General features: G+C 58.5%; 1 protein-coding gene across 9 annotated transcripts in view; it reads right to left on the reverse strand.

The window, feature by feature from the left end:
• The window catches only part of Cdh23 (cadherin related 23), a 377491-nt gene that overhangs the window by 3776 nt on the left and 360801 nt on the right, over positions 1 to 12914 (reverse strand). For 5 of the 9 annotated variants that reach the window (XM_078040863.1, XM_078040860.1, XM_078040853.1 and 2 more), the window contains 14 exons: positions 11922 to 12038; positions 10724 to 10948; positions 9991 to 10160; positions 9659 to 9796; positions 8672 to 8791; positions 6468 to 6645; positions 6134 to 6345; positions 3894 to 4085; positions 3647 to 3760; positions 2720 to 2849; positions 2375 to 2626; positions 2136 to 2297; positions 571 to 827; positions 101 to 198 (listed from right to left, as the gene is read on the reverse strand). In XM_078040863.1, coding sequence (XP_077896989.1) covers positions 101 to 198; positions 571 to 827; positions 2136 to 2297; positions 2375 to 2626; positions 2720 to 2849; positions 3647 to 3760; positions 3894 to 4085; positions 6134 to 6345; positions 6468 to 6645; positions 8672 to 8791; positions 9659 to 9796; positions 9991 to 10160; positions 10724 to 10948; positions 11922 to 12038 — 2365 coding nt within the window. Of the gene's footprint in view, positions 1 to 100; positions 199 to 570; positions 828 to 2135; positions 2298 to 2374; positions 2627 to 2719; positions 2850 to 3646; positions 3761 to 3893; positions 4086 to 6133; positions 6346 to 6467; positions 6646 to 8671; positions 8792 to 9658; positions 9797 to 9990; positions 10161 to 10723; positions 10949 to 11921; positions 12039 to 12214; positions 12294 to 12914 lie in introns of those variants that run through there. The other 4 variants (XM_078040891.1, XR_013435513.1, XR_013435512.1 and 1 more) reach the window with 4 other exon arrangements.

A 12914-nucleotide genomic window follows, 5' to 3' on the forward strand; every position in this document is an offset into this window, starting at 1 on the left:
TTTCCTAGCCCTGCCCATGCCTGGGGGAGAGCCCACACAGCAGTCAGGTGTCTGTGTTTCAATGAGTCCCCTCCCAGTCCCCTCCCCGGGCCCCACCCACCGGTCCACGTCCAGGATGCGGTTGGTATCACGGTTCACCACGTGGATAAGCAGCTCTGTTTGCGCGAAGTTGACGCGGCCTTTCTTGTCCACGTGAAACTGGGGGAGAAGGAGCATTGCTGGGGGGACCCTGGCAGGACCAGGGAGGGGATAGGCAGGCTTCTTGCAGGAGACTTCCCTGCCCTACCTTACAGTGGACCTGTCACTAGAGTGCTCCCTGAGGACCAAGCTCGGTGCCAACCAGCCCACCGCACGGGGCAGGTGCCACGTATTAGCCGGGGGGGGGGGGGGGGGGGGGGGGGGAGCAGGTAAGGCGGCAGGTACAGAGACCCAGGAGAACTCCCGAGCCTCCCAGTCACGCTGGGAAACGACTTGGGCAGCACACGCAGCCCTTCTCGGGCTCCTGACCTGGCCACAATGCCCCGGTCCTTGTGACCTGTCCCCAGCCCCAAGGTGGGTCCCATGAGCCACCTGCACATCGTCGGTGTTGACGATGGCTCCAGTGATGTTGGCGAGCAGGCGGATGAACTCCTCCTCGAATCCGCGCACGCGGTCGGGGATCTCATTAATGACGATCTTGACGCGCTGGTCGTCCCTCAGGATGTAGATGCCGATGATGGCCGTGTCATTGTGACCTGCCAGGTCTCGGGCCACAATGTCCACCACAAAGTAGCCCGGGCTGTAGGCCATGAAGAGGTCGAAGGTGCGCAGGATGCCGTCCACGCTCCCTGTGGAAAGCCGGGGGGCGGCACGGCTCAGGGGCCACCCAGTGCTCCCGAGCCCCCTAGGAAGGGTCAAGAGCCTGGAGACGCCCAGGGAGGCAGCTCGAGGGCTCAGCTGGGCAGTGAGCAATGCCCAGCTGAAGGGCCCTTGGCTCTGCTGAAGAGGTCATGGGGTGGGCACTGTTTCTAGAGAAACTGGGCATTTCCGCTCTCAATGTGAGATCCTTTTATTCTCAACTATTCCCCAAGTTTTTATTGAAATTCTCTACAGACTAAAACATCTGCTGTCAGGGTGCGGTGCGCATGCCTGTGATTCCAGTGGCTTGGGAGGCTGAGGCAGGAGGTTGGAGAGTTCAAAACCAGCCTCAGCAACTTAGTGAGGCCATGAGCAAATAAAACAACAAAAAAAAAAAAGCTGGGGATGTGGCTCAGGGGTTCAGTGTCCTTGGGTTCAAACCAGGCACCAAAAAGGAAAAAAAAAGTTCAAGACACCTGCCGCCTGTGCGGGCCCCAAAATAACACGTATGTGACTTTGACGATCCTTGCTGAGGTGCTGTGGCCACCTCATGTAACTGGAGGAGGTGGCGTGTGAACTAGACCTTGGAGGGTGGTGGGGAGGCACAGCTGAGGGCAGACATGGGTCAGGAGGCGTTCCAGGAAACGGCTCAAAGGCCCAGGGTAGACCGAAGGTTGGCTCAGGGGATGGTAAGCAGCTCAGCCTGGCTGGTCCCAGGGCCCTCAAGGACAGTAGGGGACTGCAGAGCCAGGAAGAGGCACTAGAAGATGATCTACCAATTCTGGGAGGCCAGGCCAAGGAATTTTCCTGGCATCCAGGTATGGCATCCAGATGAGTCTGCCAAGATGGGGGAAGGAAATGGGCCCACCCCTGGGGGTGCCTTCCAAACCCGCCCCAGAGTCTCCGCCGTCCACAGGCAAATGCACAAGAAAACACGCATATTCCCAAGTGTGGCCTCCGACTTCCATCTCCCCAGTACCTGGCCCGCGCCCCGACACGTGCGTTTCAGATGCACCAATGGAAAGCAGGAGGCAGGTCACAGGAATGGGAAGAGGACGGACAGATGGATGCAAGAATGGATGAGTGAATGATGGGCGGGACAAGCAGCAAGAGCGAGCAGGTGGGCAGACGCAGAGGTGAACAGGTGTGTGGATTAGGGGACAGAAGGGCTGACATGACCGGCCGGGGCTGCCCGTGTCCTCGGGTGGTCTCACGGGCCCCATTTCCCCAGACTCCAGTCCATGCAGTGACCGAGAGGTCGTGGCTGGAGGGCCACCCACGAGCACCCAGGCCCCTACCCATGGTGAAGACCTGACCCACGTCCTCCGAGTCGTTGGCGAGGGCCCGGAAGTAGTGGATGGCCAGGATGCCGTAGAAGACGAGGCTGTTGTTGCCGATGTCCGCGTCCAGGGCCAGCACCTGGATCAGCTCGGAGCCCACCTTGGCATCCGTGGCCACCCCTGTAAGGACCAGCAGGCGGCGTGAGTGTCAGGGAGGGGCCACCGGCGACCTCGGGCCCCGGCTCCGGCCCCTGCACCTGCAGTGTACTCAGCCTTGGTGAAACGCGGCGGCTGGTCGTCGATGTCCTCCAGCACCACGCGCACCTCCTGCAGGGAGAGGTCGGCCACCAGGTCGAGGGCCGGGGAGGCTCCGCGGGGAGGCGTCCAGCTGCGGTTGCTGGAGGCCTTGACGATAAAGGAGAAGACAGCCTCGCGCTCGCGGTCCAGGTCCCGCAGCACCAGCAGGCGCCCGTCGGGCTGCAGACGGAAGTTCTTCTCCTCGTTGCCAGCTGAGGGTGCGACATGGCCAGGGTGAGGGTGCGAGGGCACTTTGGGGTCATCTCCAGCCCCAGGGGCGGCGGCACTGGCTGGTCAGGCCCCACCTGCTATGAAGTAGTACACGACAGCGTTGGGACCCTCGTCTGCGTCCACGGCGCCTGTCACGTTGCCCACGAGGGTGCCACGGGGCGAGTGCTCAGGCACCGTCAGCAGCTGGTACTGGGGGCGGCCTTTCTGCAGAGGGAGGAGGACGTCATCACAGGAGCCAAAGGGGACCTTCCAGCGCCAGCCAGAGGGCCCTGGGCAGTGACTGGGCACTGAGGGATCACGCGGCCCAGGCCTCACGGGATGAGTGGCACTGTGGTGAAGGAGCCCTGCTCTCGGGGAGCCATCCAGTGGCACCCTCTGTGAGGACAGTGCTGGGTAGGGCGTGTTCTCTGAAGCGTCCCTGGCACCTGAGTGAGTGAATCTGGGGGCAGGCACACACTCCTGGGCACTCACACAGGCTCCAGGGACACCTCATCTCCATGTGCACGTCATGGAGTCCACACCAGGGCCCTCAGCCTGGGTCCCTGCTCTCAGTCAGAGCTGATTTTCACACTTCCTGCTCACGCCGGGGCATGCACACACACGATATCAGCTCCAGGATCAGGCGCGTTTGCCTGACCTGTTTTCTGGGAATGGAACACTCCAGGCAAAACGCTACCTCCCCAGCCTTTTTTCATTTTTAACTTTGAGACAGGGTCTTGCTAAGTTGCTGAGGTTGGCCTCTAAGTTGTTATCCTCCTGCCCCAGCCTCCCAAGTCTCTGGGAATACAGGCGTGCTGCACCATGCCTGGCTCTTTGTCCACTTTGGACCTCTGGCTCGTGCCTTGAAGTGTAATAGCTCAATACAGCAACACAGCCGCTCAGGGCAGAGCCGTTCCTTTATCAAAAGCGTGCAGACAGACATTTTCTGTGTGTAGCCAAATGTGTGTCAGTGTGCACAGGGGAGTGTGTGTGCGACTGCCATGAGGGACAGGCAAGCTCACTGGAGGCCTCACGAAGAGGGGTTCGTTGTCATCAATGTCCTCCAGGGCCACTTGCAGTGGCTGCATGGTCTCATATGGCACCGGCTGGCCCAGGTCGCTGGCCACCAAGATGAGCTGGGGGCAGAGGAGCACAGTCAGAGGGGAAGGCTGGCGGAAGAGAGTGGCTTAGGACTCCCGGGTGCTGTCCCCAGACAGGTCCCCCCAAGTCACTGCAGCCGGAAAGTCTGCCGGGGCCCTGGCGTCTTACACTGTACACCGCCTGCTTCTCACGGTCCAGGCGCTGGGCTGTCTGGATGAGGCCACTGACCGGGTCGATGGAGAAGAACTCCCAGTCGCGGTTGCCCGCGGTCTTCAGGAAGCTGTAGCGCACCGCCCCGTTGAGGCCCTCGTCCTTGTCCGTGGCGTACACCTCGTACACGTTGGAGTGCAGCGGGATCTCCTGCGGGGCACGGGAGGAGGGGGGCGCCTAGATACGAGAACCCCAGCTCCCAGCCCCCTCAGAGCTCTGCTCTGATCCTGCCACAGCCAAAGGTCGTTGCCACCTCCCAGCGTCCTTGGGGCATGCCTGGTGGCTGGGATCTCTTGGATTCTAAGCATCCGACAGTTATTTCTCTGCCATCTCCCCAAGCCGAGGCCACTGTACCCTAGGTCTAGCCTGAGACCCAGCTGTTCCAAGCTTTTTGAGGTGACCACTGTCTAGGAGTTCCCATCCCCCGCCAGCCCACTGCCTGCCAAGGTTTAGGGGAATCCAAAGGCTTTGGCCATGGCCACTCTGTGTCCCTCGTCTCTCCTGCTCTCTGTGCTACCCTAATCACAGGAACTCTGGGTGTCCCCGAGAAGCAGCATCCATCCAGTGGGTTTCCTGGAAATGGAGGACATGCAGACGGGGTGACATGGCAGCTAGAGATCGGCCACCTGGCTGGAGCCTGCTGCCGATTCACTGTGGAACCTGGATTTCGTTGAGGTAGATTTCCTTGAGGTAGGTCTAGCTTAGCAAGAACCTAACTGAAAGCACACAGTGACCCACGGGAAGGCTGCCCACGGCCAGAGAAAAAGAGCGTTATCTCCTCGCTTTTAATGGAAGAATTCTCAACTCGGTAAGGTTTCATTGTTGATCTCAGTCATGACGATCAGAAGTTCCAAGTGGCAGTTACATCTAATTAATAAAAAGTGGGGTGACCAACAGATGATTACTTTATAAATGCCGGTCATTCAGGCTATTCAGGGGACGTAAGTCTTCCCAAATACACAGCCCTCGAAGGGAACAACTTAGTAAATAGGGTCTTTAGTGTGGAAAATAATAGATTATTAATTTATATCCTGAATTATTACACACACACACACACACACACACACCCACACACACTTGAAGCAGCTGACAATAATATATAAGATTGAACAAGTTAAAAATTTTAGGTTATAAAAGCTGGTCTGGGTGTGGTGGTGCATACCTGCAATCCCAGCTACTTGGGAGGCTGAGGCAGGAGGATCTCAAGTTTGAGACCAGCCTGAGCAACTTGGTGAGACCCCGTCTCAAAAAAATTGAAAAGGGCTGGAGAGGTAGCTCAGTGTAGAGTGGGCCTGGTTCAACCCCTAGTGCCCCCCACCAAAAAAGAAAGAAAAAAATTAGCAGGAAGAGGGAGCCGTGGTGAAGTGTGCCCAGCCTCTGTAGCGGCGGTGAGGTGGGCGATGACTTTGAGCTCCCCAGTGGGCAAAGCAATCACTGCAGATGTGATGCCAGAGACGATGTAAAAGCAAATCACAAGGTGACAGCACAGTTTCCTAGAACTCATCGCTGGGAATATTTTCTTCTGGGGAAGCTCAAAGAGGAGACGGCAACAGCATGGTCTTAGCACTGACTTTGAGATGTGGAGACTTGAAGTTTGGGGAGCAGAGAGCAAGTCAAAGACACCAGCTGTACCCACCAGCTGTACCCACCCGACTAGTGTGCTTTGGGCCTGGGTGCTTCGAAGTTGGCAGGAGGAACAGAGATGAAGGAAGGCTCATTTAGACCAAGAGATTCTAGAACCTCCGCCGTCTCCCCTGTGCCTTATTTGGGTGCTCAGCGCCAACCCCAGGCTGCCTGCACTCGGTATCAGCAGGAGACCAGCCGGACGGAAGGGGCGTGTGCATTTATTTTAAGATCGGGGAACTGGGCAGCAGGGGGGACTATCCTTCATAGACACCGGAGCAAGAACGGGGCATTTGCTATCATTAGTCCCATTTGCAGATCCAAAAGATTCAGAGAAGCCACTTGCTCAAGGTGCTTTGGCTGGTACACAACAGAATTCCACTTGACCCCAAGATCTCGTGCTGGCACAGCCACACGACTGACCTGACTGGCGGTTGTTTAGTGCTACGTCCTGTGGCCGGGCAAGCCTGCTCTCGCCTGGCCTGCTCCCCCACCCCAACAGTGAGGGCCCTTCCACTGCCCGGGCCCTGACGGCAAGAGGAGCAAGCCGGCTGGGTGCGGGAGGCCAGGGGTACCTCTCTGATGTGCAGGATGGTGCCGTTGGGTGGGCGCACGAAGACGGGGCGGTTATCATTGACGTCGATGACCTCCACCAGGAGCATGGTGGTGCCCCAGAGTGGGGGCTGCCCCCCATCTGTGGCCACCACAGTCAGGTTGAACCTCTCGTAGGACTGCAGAGGCCGCTGTGTGGTCACCAGGCCCGAGTCCACGTCCACATGGAAGGCCTCTGGCAGACAAGGCAGGAGAGCAGGGGTGTGACTGGCCATGGGCCTTCCTGTCCTCCCCCTCCTCCTGGCCGGCCCCTCCCACCCCACGATTCATCACAGGCGCCCAGGGCGGGCTCCGTACCCATGCCAGGGCCCTCAAGCGAGTAGGCCAGCTGCCCGTTGGAGCCCTCGTCCTGGTCGGTGGCCATCATGGTGATGACCGAGGTGCCTGCTGGCTCGTTCTCATACACACTGGTGCTGAACTGGGGCTTGGAGAAGCGTGGCCGGCAGTCGTTCACGTCCAGCACTTGGATCATCACCTGGGGGGGTCAAGGCCAAGGGTCAGGAGCATCCTGGGCTGCCTTGGGGGACCTAGTCACCCAGGAATCAGGCAGGTGAGGAAGGGAGGCACCGACTTCTGTTCACATCTGGACAATGTACTGAACCCCGAGCCTTAGTTTGCCCTGCTGTACGCTGGGGACGACAGTTTCTCTCCTGGGTCCCAGCGAGGCCCACACTGCCGTCTGCTGGATGCCGGTGCAGCGCCTGGCTCGCGGGAGCCCTTGGCAACCAGAACAGTCTGTCGTGGGCCCTGGAGAAGGAACCCCTCACCTGCCCCTCCTACCTGGTCCCTTGCTACTCCCCACAGGCGCCTGCAAGTCTGGCTCTGTTCTCGGGACCTGATTGTGGGCTTCCTCCATTCCCTAGGGCCTTTTTCTTTTCTTTGTACTGGGGATTGAACTCAAGGGTGCTGAACCACTGAGCCCCATCCCCAGCCCTTTTTATGTTTTATTTAGAGACAGGGTCTCACTGGGTTGCTTAGTGCCCTGCTAAGTTGCTACGGCTGGCTTTGAACTTGTGATCTTTCTGCCTCAGCCTCCTGAGCTGCTGGAGTCCCAGGTGTGTACCACTGTGCCTGGCCCCTGGGGCCCCCCTTGACTGGGATTTGCATCTGCTCTTGGCTTCCCCTGCAGACCCCACAGCCCAGGGCAGGTCCCTCAGACATAGCAGGCCCCTCTTCCCCAGGGCCCGGACGCTGCCCAGCTGCACTGGCATCAGAGCCCTGCAGGACAGGGATTTGGAAGATCAGCCTTCAGTGCACAAAGCCCTTTCCAACCACCTCATGGCCACCTCTGCTGCCTCCTTTGCAGATCTGACCACTAAGATTCAGGTTTGTGGACAAGTGTGGCGTCTCAGCTAGCGAGACCTTGGTCTCCTCTAAAGTTTGTGCTTTTCTCTACGTGGTACATGTGTGTGTGACAGGGACAAGATCCAGCTCTGTGTGTGTGCTCCCAGCTCTGTCCCTCAACCTGCAAGAAAGAATTTGTCTTGGCTCATCCAGCATCTCACCTCTCCACCCCTTTTGGAGAGTTTCCTTTGCATAACTAGGGCTAGCGAGAGGGAGAAGCAGAAGATCAAGTACAGAAAGACAGGCCTGCAGCAGGCTCAGCAGCACAAGCTTGTAATACCAGCCATTCAGGAGGCTGAGGCAGGAGGATCACAAGTTCAAGGCCAGCCTGGGCAACTTACTGAAACCTTTTCTCAAATTAAAATGGGCTGGTGGTGTAGCTCAGTGGTAGAGCACCCCTGGGTTCTATCCCTAGTACCGAAAAAAAAAAAAAAAAAAAACAAAAACCAAAAAGGTCTTTAGAAAGCAAAACAGGGTAAAGAGAAAGCAAAGGCTCATGGCTGGAGACTTTGGGTACAAAAGGGGAGAGGCCACTCAAGAGGTGAGACACTGGCCTGAGAGCCACTGTGAGGACCCCAGAACTAGAATGGGAACAGGGTTATTATTGTTATTATTATTATTTTGAGACAAGTTCTCACTAGGCTGGCCTCAAACTCCTGTGCTCAAGTGATCCTCCTGCCTCAGCCTCCCCAGTGCTGGGACGACAGGTACTTGCCACTATGTCCAGTGGGGGTTGTGAATTTGATTCCTCATTAAACAAGTCATTCCTCTTGTCAGTCACTTGATAAAGCTCTCTTAAAGGAGTCATTTAAGAGTCATTTGTAAAGGTGACGACTTTATGATTATCTTTGGTGGCTGGATGGTGTACCTTTCAATGGGACACTGTGGAGACACCAGGCCACGTGGGACCGTAGGCCACTCTGGGGCGTGTTTAGCAACCTCAGCAGCAGTCTGGCCTGGGGATTTCTCTTAGAGTCCCCGTCGTCTTAGGCCGTGGTCATCGTCACCCACCTAGCTGACCCCTTGCCTTCTCCTTCCTGTCCCCATGTCCCTGAGGGGGCAGTTGTTTCCATCTGCAGCTGTCACCCTCTCAGGCTTTTCTTGCTGCCTCCACCATCCCAGCCCCTGGCGAACCTGGCTTCGGTGGGTCCCCTCACCTGCACGGAATTTTCTCGACGGTTGCTGGCCACATCCCCAGGGTTGTCTTTGGCCAAGGCAGTCAGGATATAGTGGTCCTTCTTCTCCCGGTCCAGAGGGGACAGCACATAGATGTCACCCTAGCAGGGGGAGGGTGGCTTCAGGCCCTTCATCCATCTAACAGATTGACCGAGCACCTACTATGGCCAGAGGCTGTTTTGGACTCTGCCTCCTGGGAAGTCCCATTCTAGTGGCACTTTTTGCCCTTACTACCCCAATCCACCTGAGATTAAACGACCCGCCCAGGCTACAGCCAACTGCCTGACCAGGTCCTGGCGTGGAGTAGGTATTCCAAAACAGTCACTGTTTTTAGTGTCAGGCCAGAGCCCAATCTGACCGTCCACCCCGGGCACGAGTAAGCCCTAGGGAAACGCAGCAGGTGGGAGGCACAGGCTGTGGGGAGGGGCCTGCTGATCATTCCCGGGCCACAGGGCTCCCTCCCCATTCCGACAAGGGCAGCTTCTGACTCAATGTGCCACGTGTGAATCCACCACCCACCATTTCTCCTGAGTTTCTGCTCCCCCACAGGTCCAAGACTCACGGGAACACGGGGGGTCTACCCTTTGGGTTTTCTCCCCTACCTCCGCACTGAGTATAGGGCTATGCACACAGTAGGCGCTCAACAGTGACCACTCTCCCAGGCCTGTCTTTGGAGAGTCTCAAAAGGCAGTCCCGTGGACTTTCAGGTCTCTTTTTCTGGTGGGGACACATCTCAGAAGTCCTCGACCCGTGAAGGGTCGGTTCCTACAGACCTGGGCCACTTCCTTCCACATCTGCTGGACAGAGAGGCCAGCCGACAGGATGTCTGGCACTCGAGGAAGAGTTTGCTGACTTGGCTAAAGCGCCTCTGAGGTCACAGCTGTCCAGGGGCCGTGCTCGGCCACAGGGGGATGCCTGCAGTCCCCCGGGGGTTCTCAGCCTCGGACGCGGGGCCTGCGCTCGCTCACCGTGGAGGGGTTGATGGCAAACGTGCCCTCGCCGTCCCCCAGGCTGTACTCGATGAGGGCAAAGCTGCCCGAGTCGGCGTCGGTGGCAGTGACGGTCAGGATGACGGTGCCCACAGGCACATCCTCCAAGACGGCCTCCTGGGGACAGCAGACCGCGGTCGGCCCAGAGCCCACGTCCTGCCGGGGACTCACCGGTGCAGGGCACCCAGGGCACCCAGTGTCTTATGTGCTGAGCACCCTGGGGACCTTAGGAGCCAGCGAGGTGGGAGTGGAAGGTGCACAAGGACCCCCAGGAACAGGCCCAGGCCCAGCCTGATGGCCTGGCCACCGACCTGGTAGGAGGGCTGGTCAAAGATGGGGTTGTTGTCATTGACGTCCACAATCTCCAGGTAGACGGGAATCTCAGCTGCCCGGGGCGGGGACCCATTGTCGGAGGCCCTCACTGTGAAGTTGAGCCAGTGCACTTCCTCATAGTCCACTGTCCGCTTGGCGATGACCTTCCCTGAGAAACAGGCATCTGCTGCCATTCTGGCCACTCCTCACAGCCACTCTCTAAAGTGTGAGGAGAAGGGTCTGCGACTCCGAGGGTCACATGAGGCCCCATAACGAGGAGGGTGAGCAGGCCACACTGCCCCGTGGTGACCCAGAAGGCTGAGAGGGGCTGCTGTCGCCTGGGAGGCGAGGAAGGACCTCACAAGCAGTGGATGCACGTCACCCATCCCGGGGCCTGCTCTGAAACTCGCCCTCTGGGCTTTCCTGCTTCCAAGTGACACTGATCAGCAGGAGGTTGGGTGGCCGAGACGGTGGTGGGTGTGACACAGAGGGGTTGGGGTGTGACAGGTCCCAGCAGACACCAGGGAACCTCCATCCCCCAGGACTGGGCACTCTGTCCTTCACCTGGGACATCTGGGAGTGAATGAAGGTCGGCCACCTTGGACCTGGCCCAGCCCCGAGGCCCCGGGGGTCCCAACTTGGAGGGTGAGAAGCAGGCCACCGTCCTGCTGGGAGGCCGAGCAGGCACAGACATCTATGTCCCCAGCCCTCCGCAGGCCGATGCCCACCTACCAGCTGAGGTGTCCTCCAGCTGGACGTAGCCTGGGGGCGTGAGGTCCAGCAGGGCGTAGGTGACGAGTCCGTTGAGGCCCTTGTCAGGGTCCACGGCGGCCACGGCGATGAGCGTGGTGCCCGGGGTGGCCCCCTCCAGGATCCGCTCCGTGTAGTAGGTGATGCCGAAGGGCTTGAACTGGGGCGTGTTGTCATTGACGTCCAGGATGTTGACAGTCAGCTTGGCTGGGGTGCGGGCAGGGGGTGAGGGGAGGGGCACCATGGCCGGACTAGGCCTTCCCGAGCCTCAGCGAAGCCACAGAGGGAGGCGGCATCCCACAGCCCTCTGAGGACTCCTTGAAGATGGACTCGGGCCTCAGGCCGTGACGTGGGACCCTGTCCTCTGGCCTGGACTCACCCTTCCACACGGGGAAGGGGCTTGTGTCCTACTAACTGGCCAGATGGCCTCGGTGAGCCCTCGGCCCTGCTGAGTTTCCTGACCTATTCGGGGAGACGGGACTAAGGTGATCTTTGAGACCCTTGCCACCCCCCACGTGAGTCGTGCCCTCTCTAACCCCAGCCCTCACCCGCCACCCTGCCAGCTGGGGACACGTAAGAGATGGCCAAGTCTGCCCTTCCTTCCGGAAAAGTCGGGCTTCTGGGCCGTGAAGATAAGCAGCCGACATCTGCTGGGTCTGACTCCTCACCCCAGCAGTGTCCCTGCCTCGTGGCCGAGGCCAGCTGAGGCCATCCCCTCCCAGGTCCCCGCATCCGCCCTCCGCAGCCCCCTCCCGGCCACGTCTCAGGTGCAGACCACAGTAGCCCCTGCCCGCTTTTCCCCGTCTCGGTGCCAGGAGCCCCAGCGCAGTGTCTGTGGCCTCAGTCACCTTCCTGTGCTCTGGCTTCCTCTGTGGGGACCCCACAGCTTCCTATCAGATCGTGAGGTTCCTGTGGGGCAGCTAGCCACACCCGACAGCTACTCCTCCTTTCTCAGTCCCCTTTCCAGGCTCCAAGCATCCTTCCCCCCTGGAGCCTGGGAGCGAGGATTCCACATGAGTCCAGCCTCACCTGGCCGCCACCTTCCACGGCCCCAACCCCCTGCAGCCCTCCGGCGAGTCCTGTTGGTCCCCCTTGGGGCCAGGCCTGTGCCTCTTCTTGCCCCACCGCAGCCCTGAATGGCTCCGAGCCACCGTGGTGGGATCCTAGCGAGAACCCTTACCATTTGGCACGCTGACGGAGCGCTCTGGGAGGTCACTGGCATTGTCGGTCACCGAGAGAGTGACCTCGTAGGTGGCAACCAGCTCCCGGTTGAGGGGGGATTTGACCATCACAGACCCTGTGGACCAGACCAGGTCAGGTTCAGTTGGAGGGGAACCCCCTAACATCGGGGCCTCCCGGGGTGCTCCTGGCCAACCCCTCCAGTCCCTAAAGAGGGCAGTAGTCCTCGGTGGACCCAGGACTTGTGGCTGGGACGGTCCACCCTTGGGGACTTGCCCCCCACTTAATGCTTACTAGCCAGGCGACCTCCGTAGGTTACTTAACCTCTCTGCACTTCCGTTTCCTCACACGCAAAAGGGGGAAATTCCAGCACCTACCATACAGGGTTATTTTGAGGATCGGAAAAGTTAAATTTCCATTTACAAAGTACTCGGGGCTGCGCCCAGCTTATAGAAAGTGCTAGGGTGATTTTGTTTAAAAATACTTATAATCCACAACGACACGAACGTCCTTAACCCTATCCCACTGCGTACTTCAGATGGCTCAGGAGGTCAATTTTATGTGCGTTTTGGTCACAATTTTAAAAATTCATATGTTGCAGGGAGATCAAGTATAAAGGAAGGTCACAGCAGCTGAAAAGCCATGAGGAGGGTTCCTGAAGGTGACCACATGGTGGGATGGGCCCTTTGTCTTAATGATTAAGTCGCTGTGAACTGGGCTGATTGCAGGACAAGAAGGTTGACTTCACATTGGTATCAGCAAGCGAGCGGGGCCCAGTGGTGCCCCCCTATGATCCCGGCAGCTCAGGAGGCTGAGGCAGGAGGATCACCAGTTCAAGGCCAGCCTCAGCAACTTAGCAAGGCCCTAAGCAACTCAGCCAGACCCTGTCTCCAAATAAAATACCCAATGGGCCGGGATGTGGCTCGGTAGTTAAGTGCCATTGGGTTCAATCCCCAGAACCAAATAAATAAATTAATTATATAAAAATCAGCAA

The sequence above is a fragment of the Ictidomys tridecemlineatus genome, chromosome 1 (assembly GCF_052094955.1).
Source record: "Ictidomys tridecemlineatus isolate mIctTri1 chromosome 1, mIctTri1.hap1, whole genome shotgun sequence".
In the NCBI taxonomy this organism is placed as follows: domain Eukaryota; kingdom Metazoa; phylum Chordata; class Mammalia; order Rodentia; family Sciuridae; genus Ictidomys; species Ictidomys tridecemlineatus.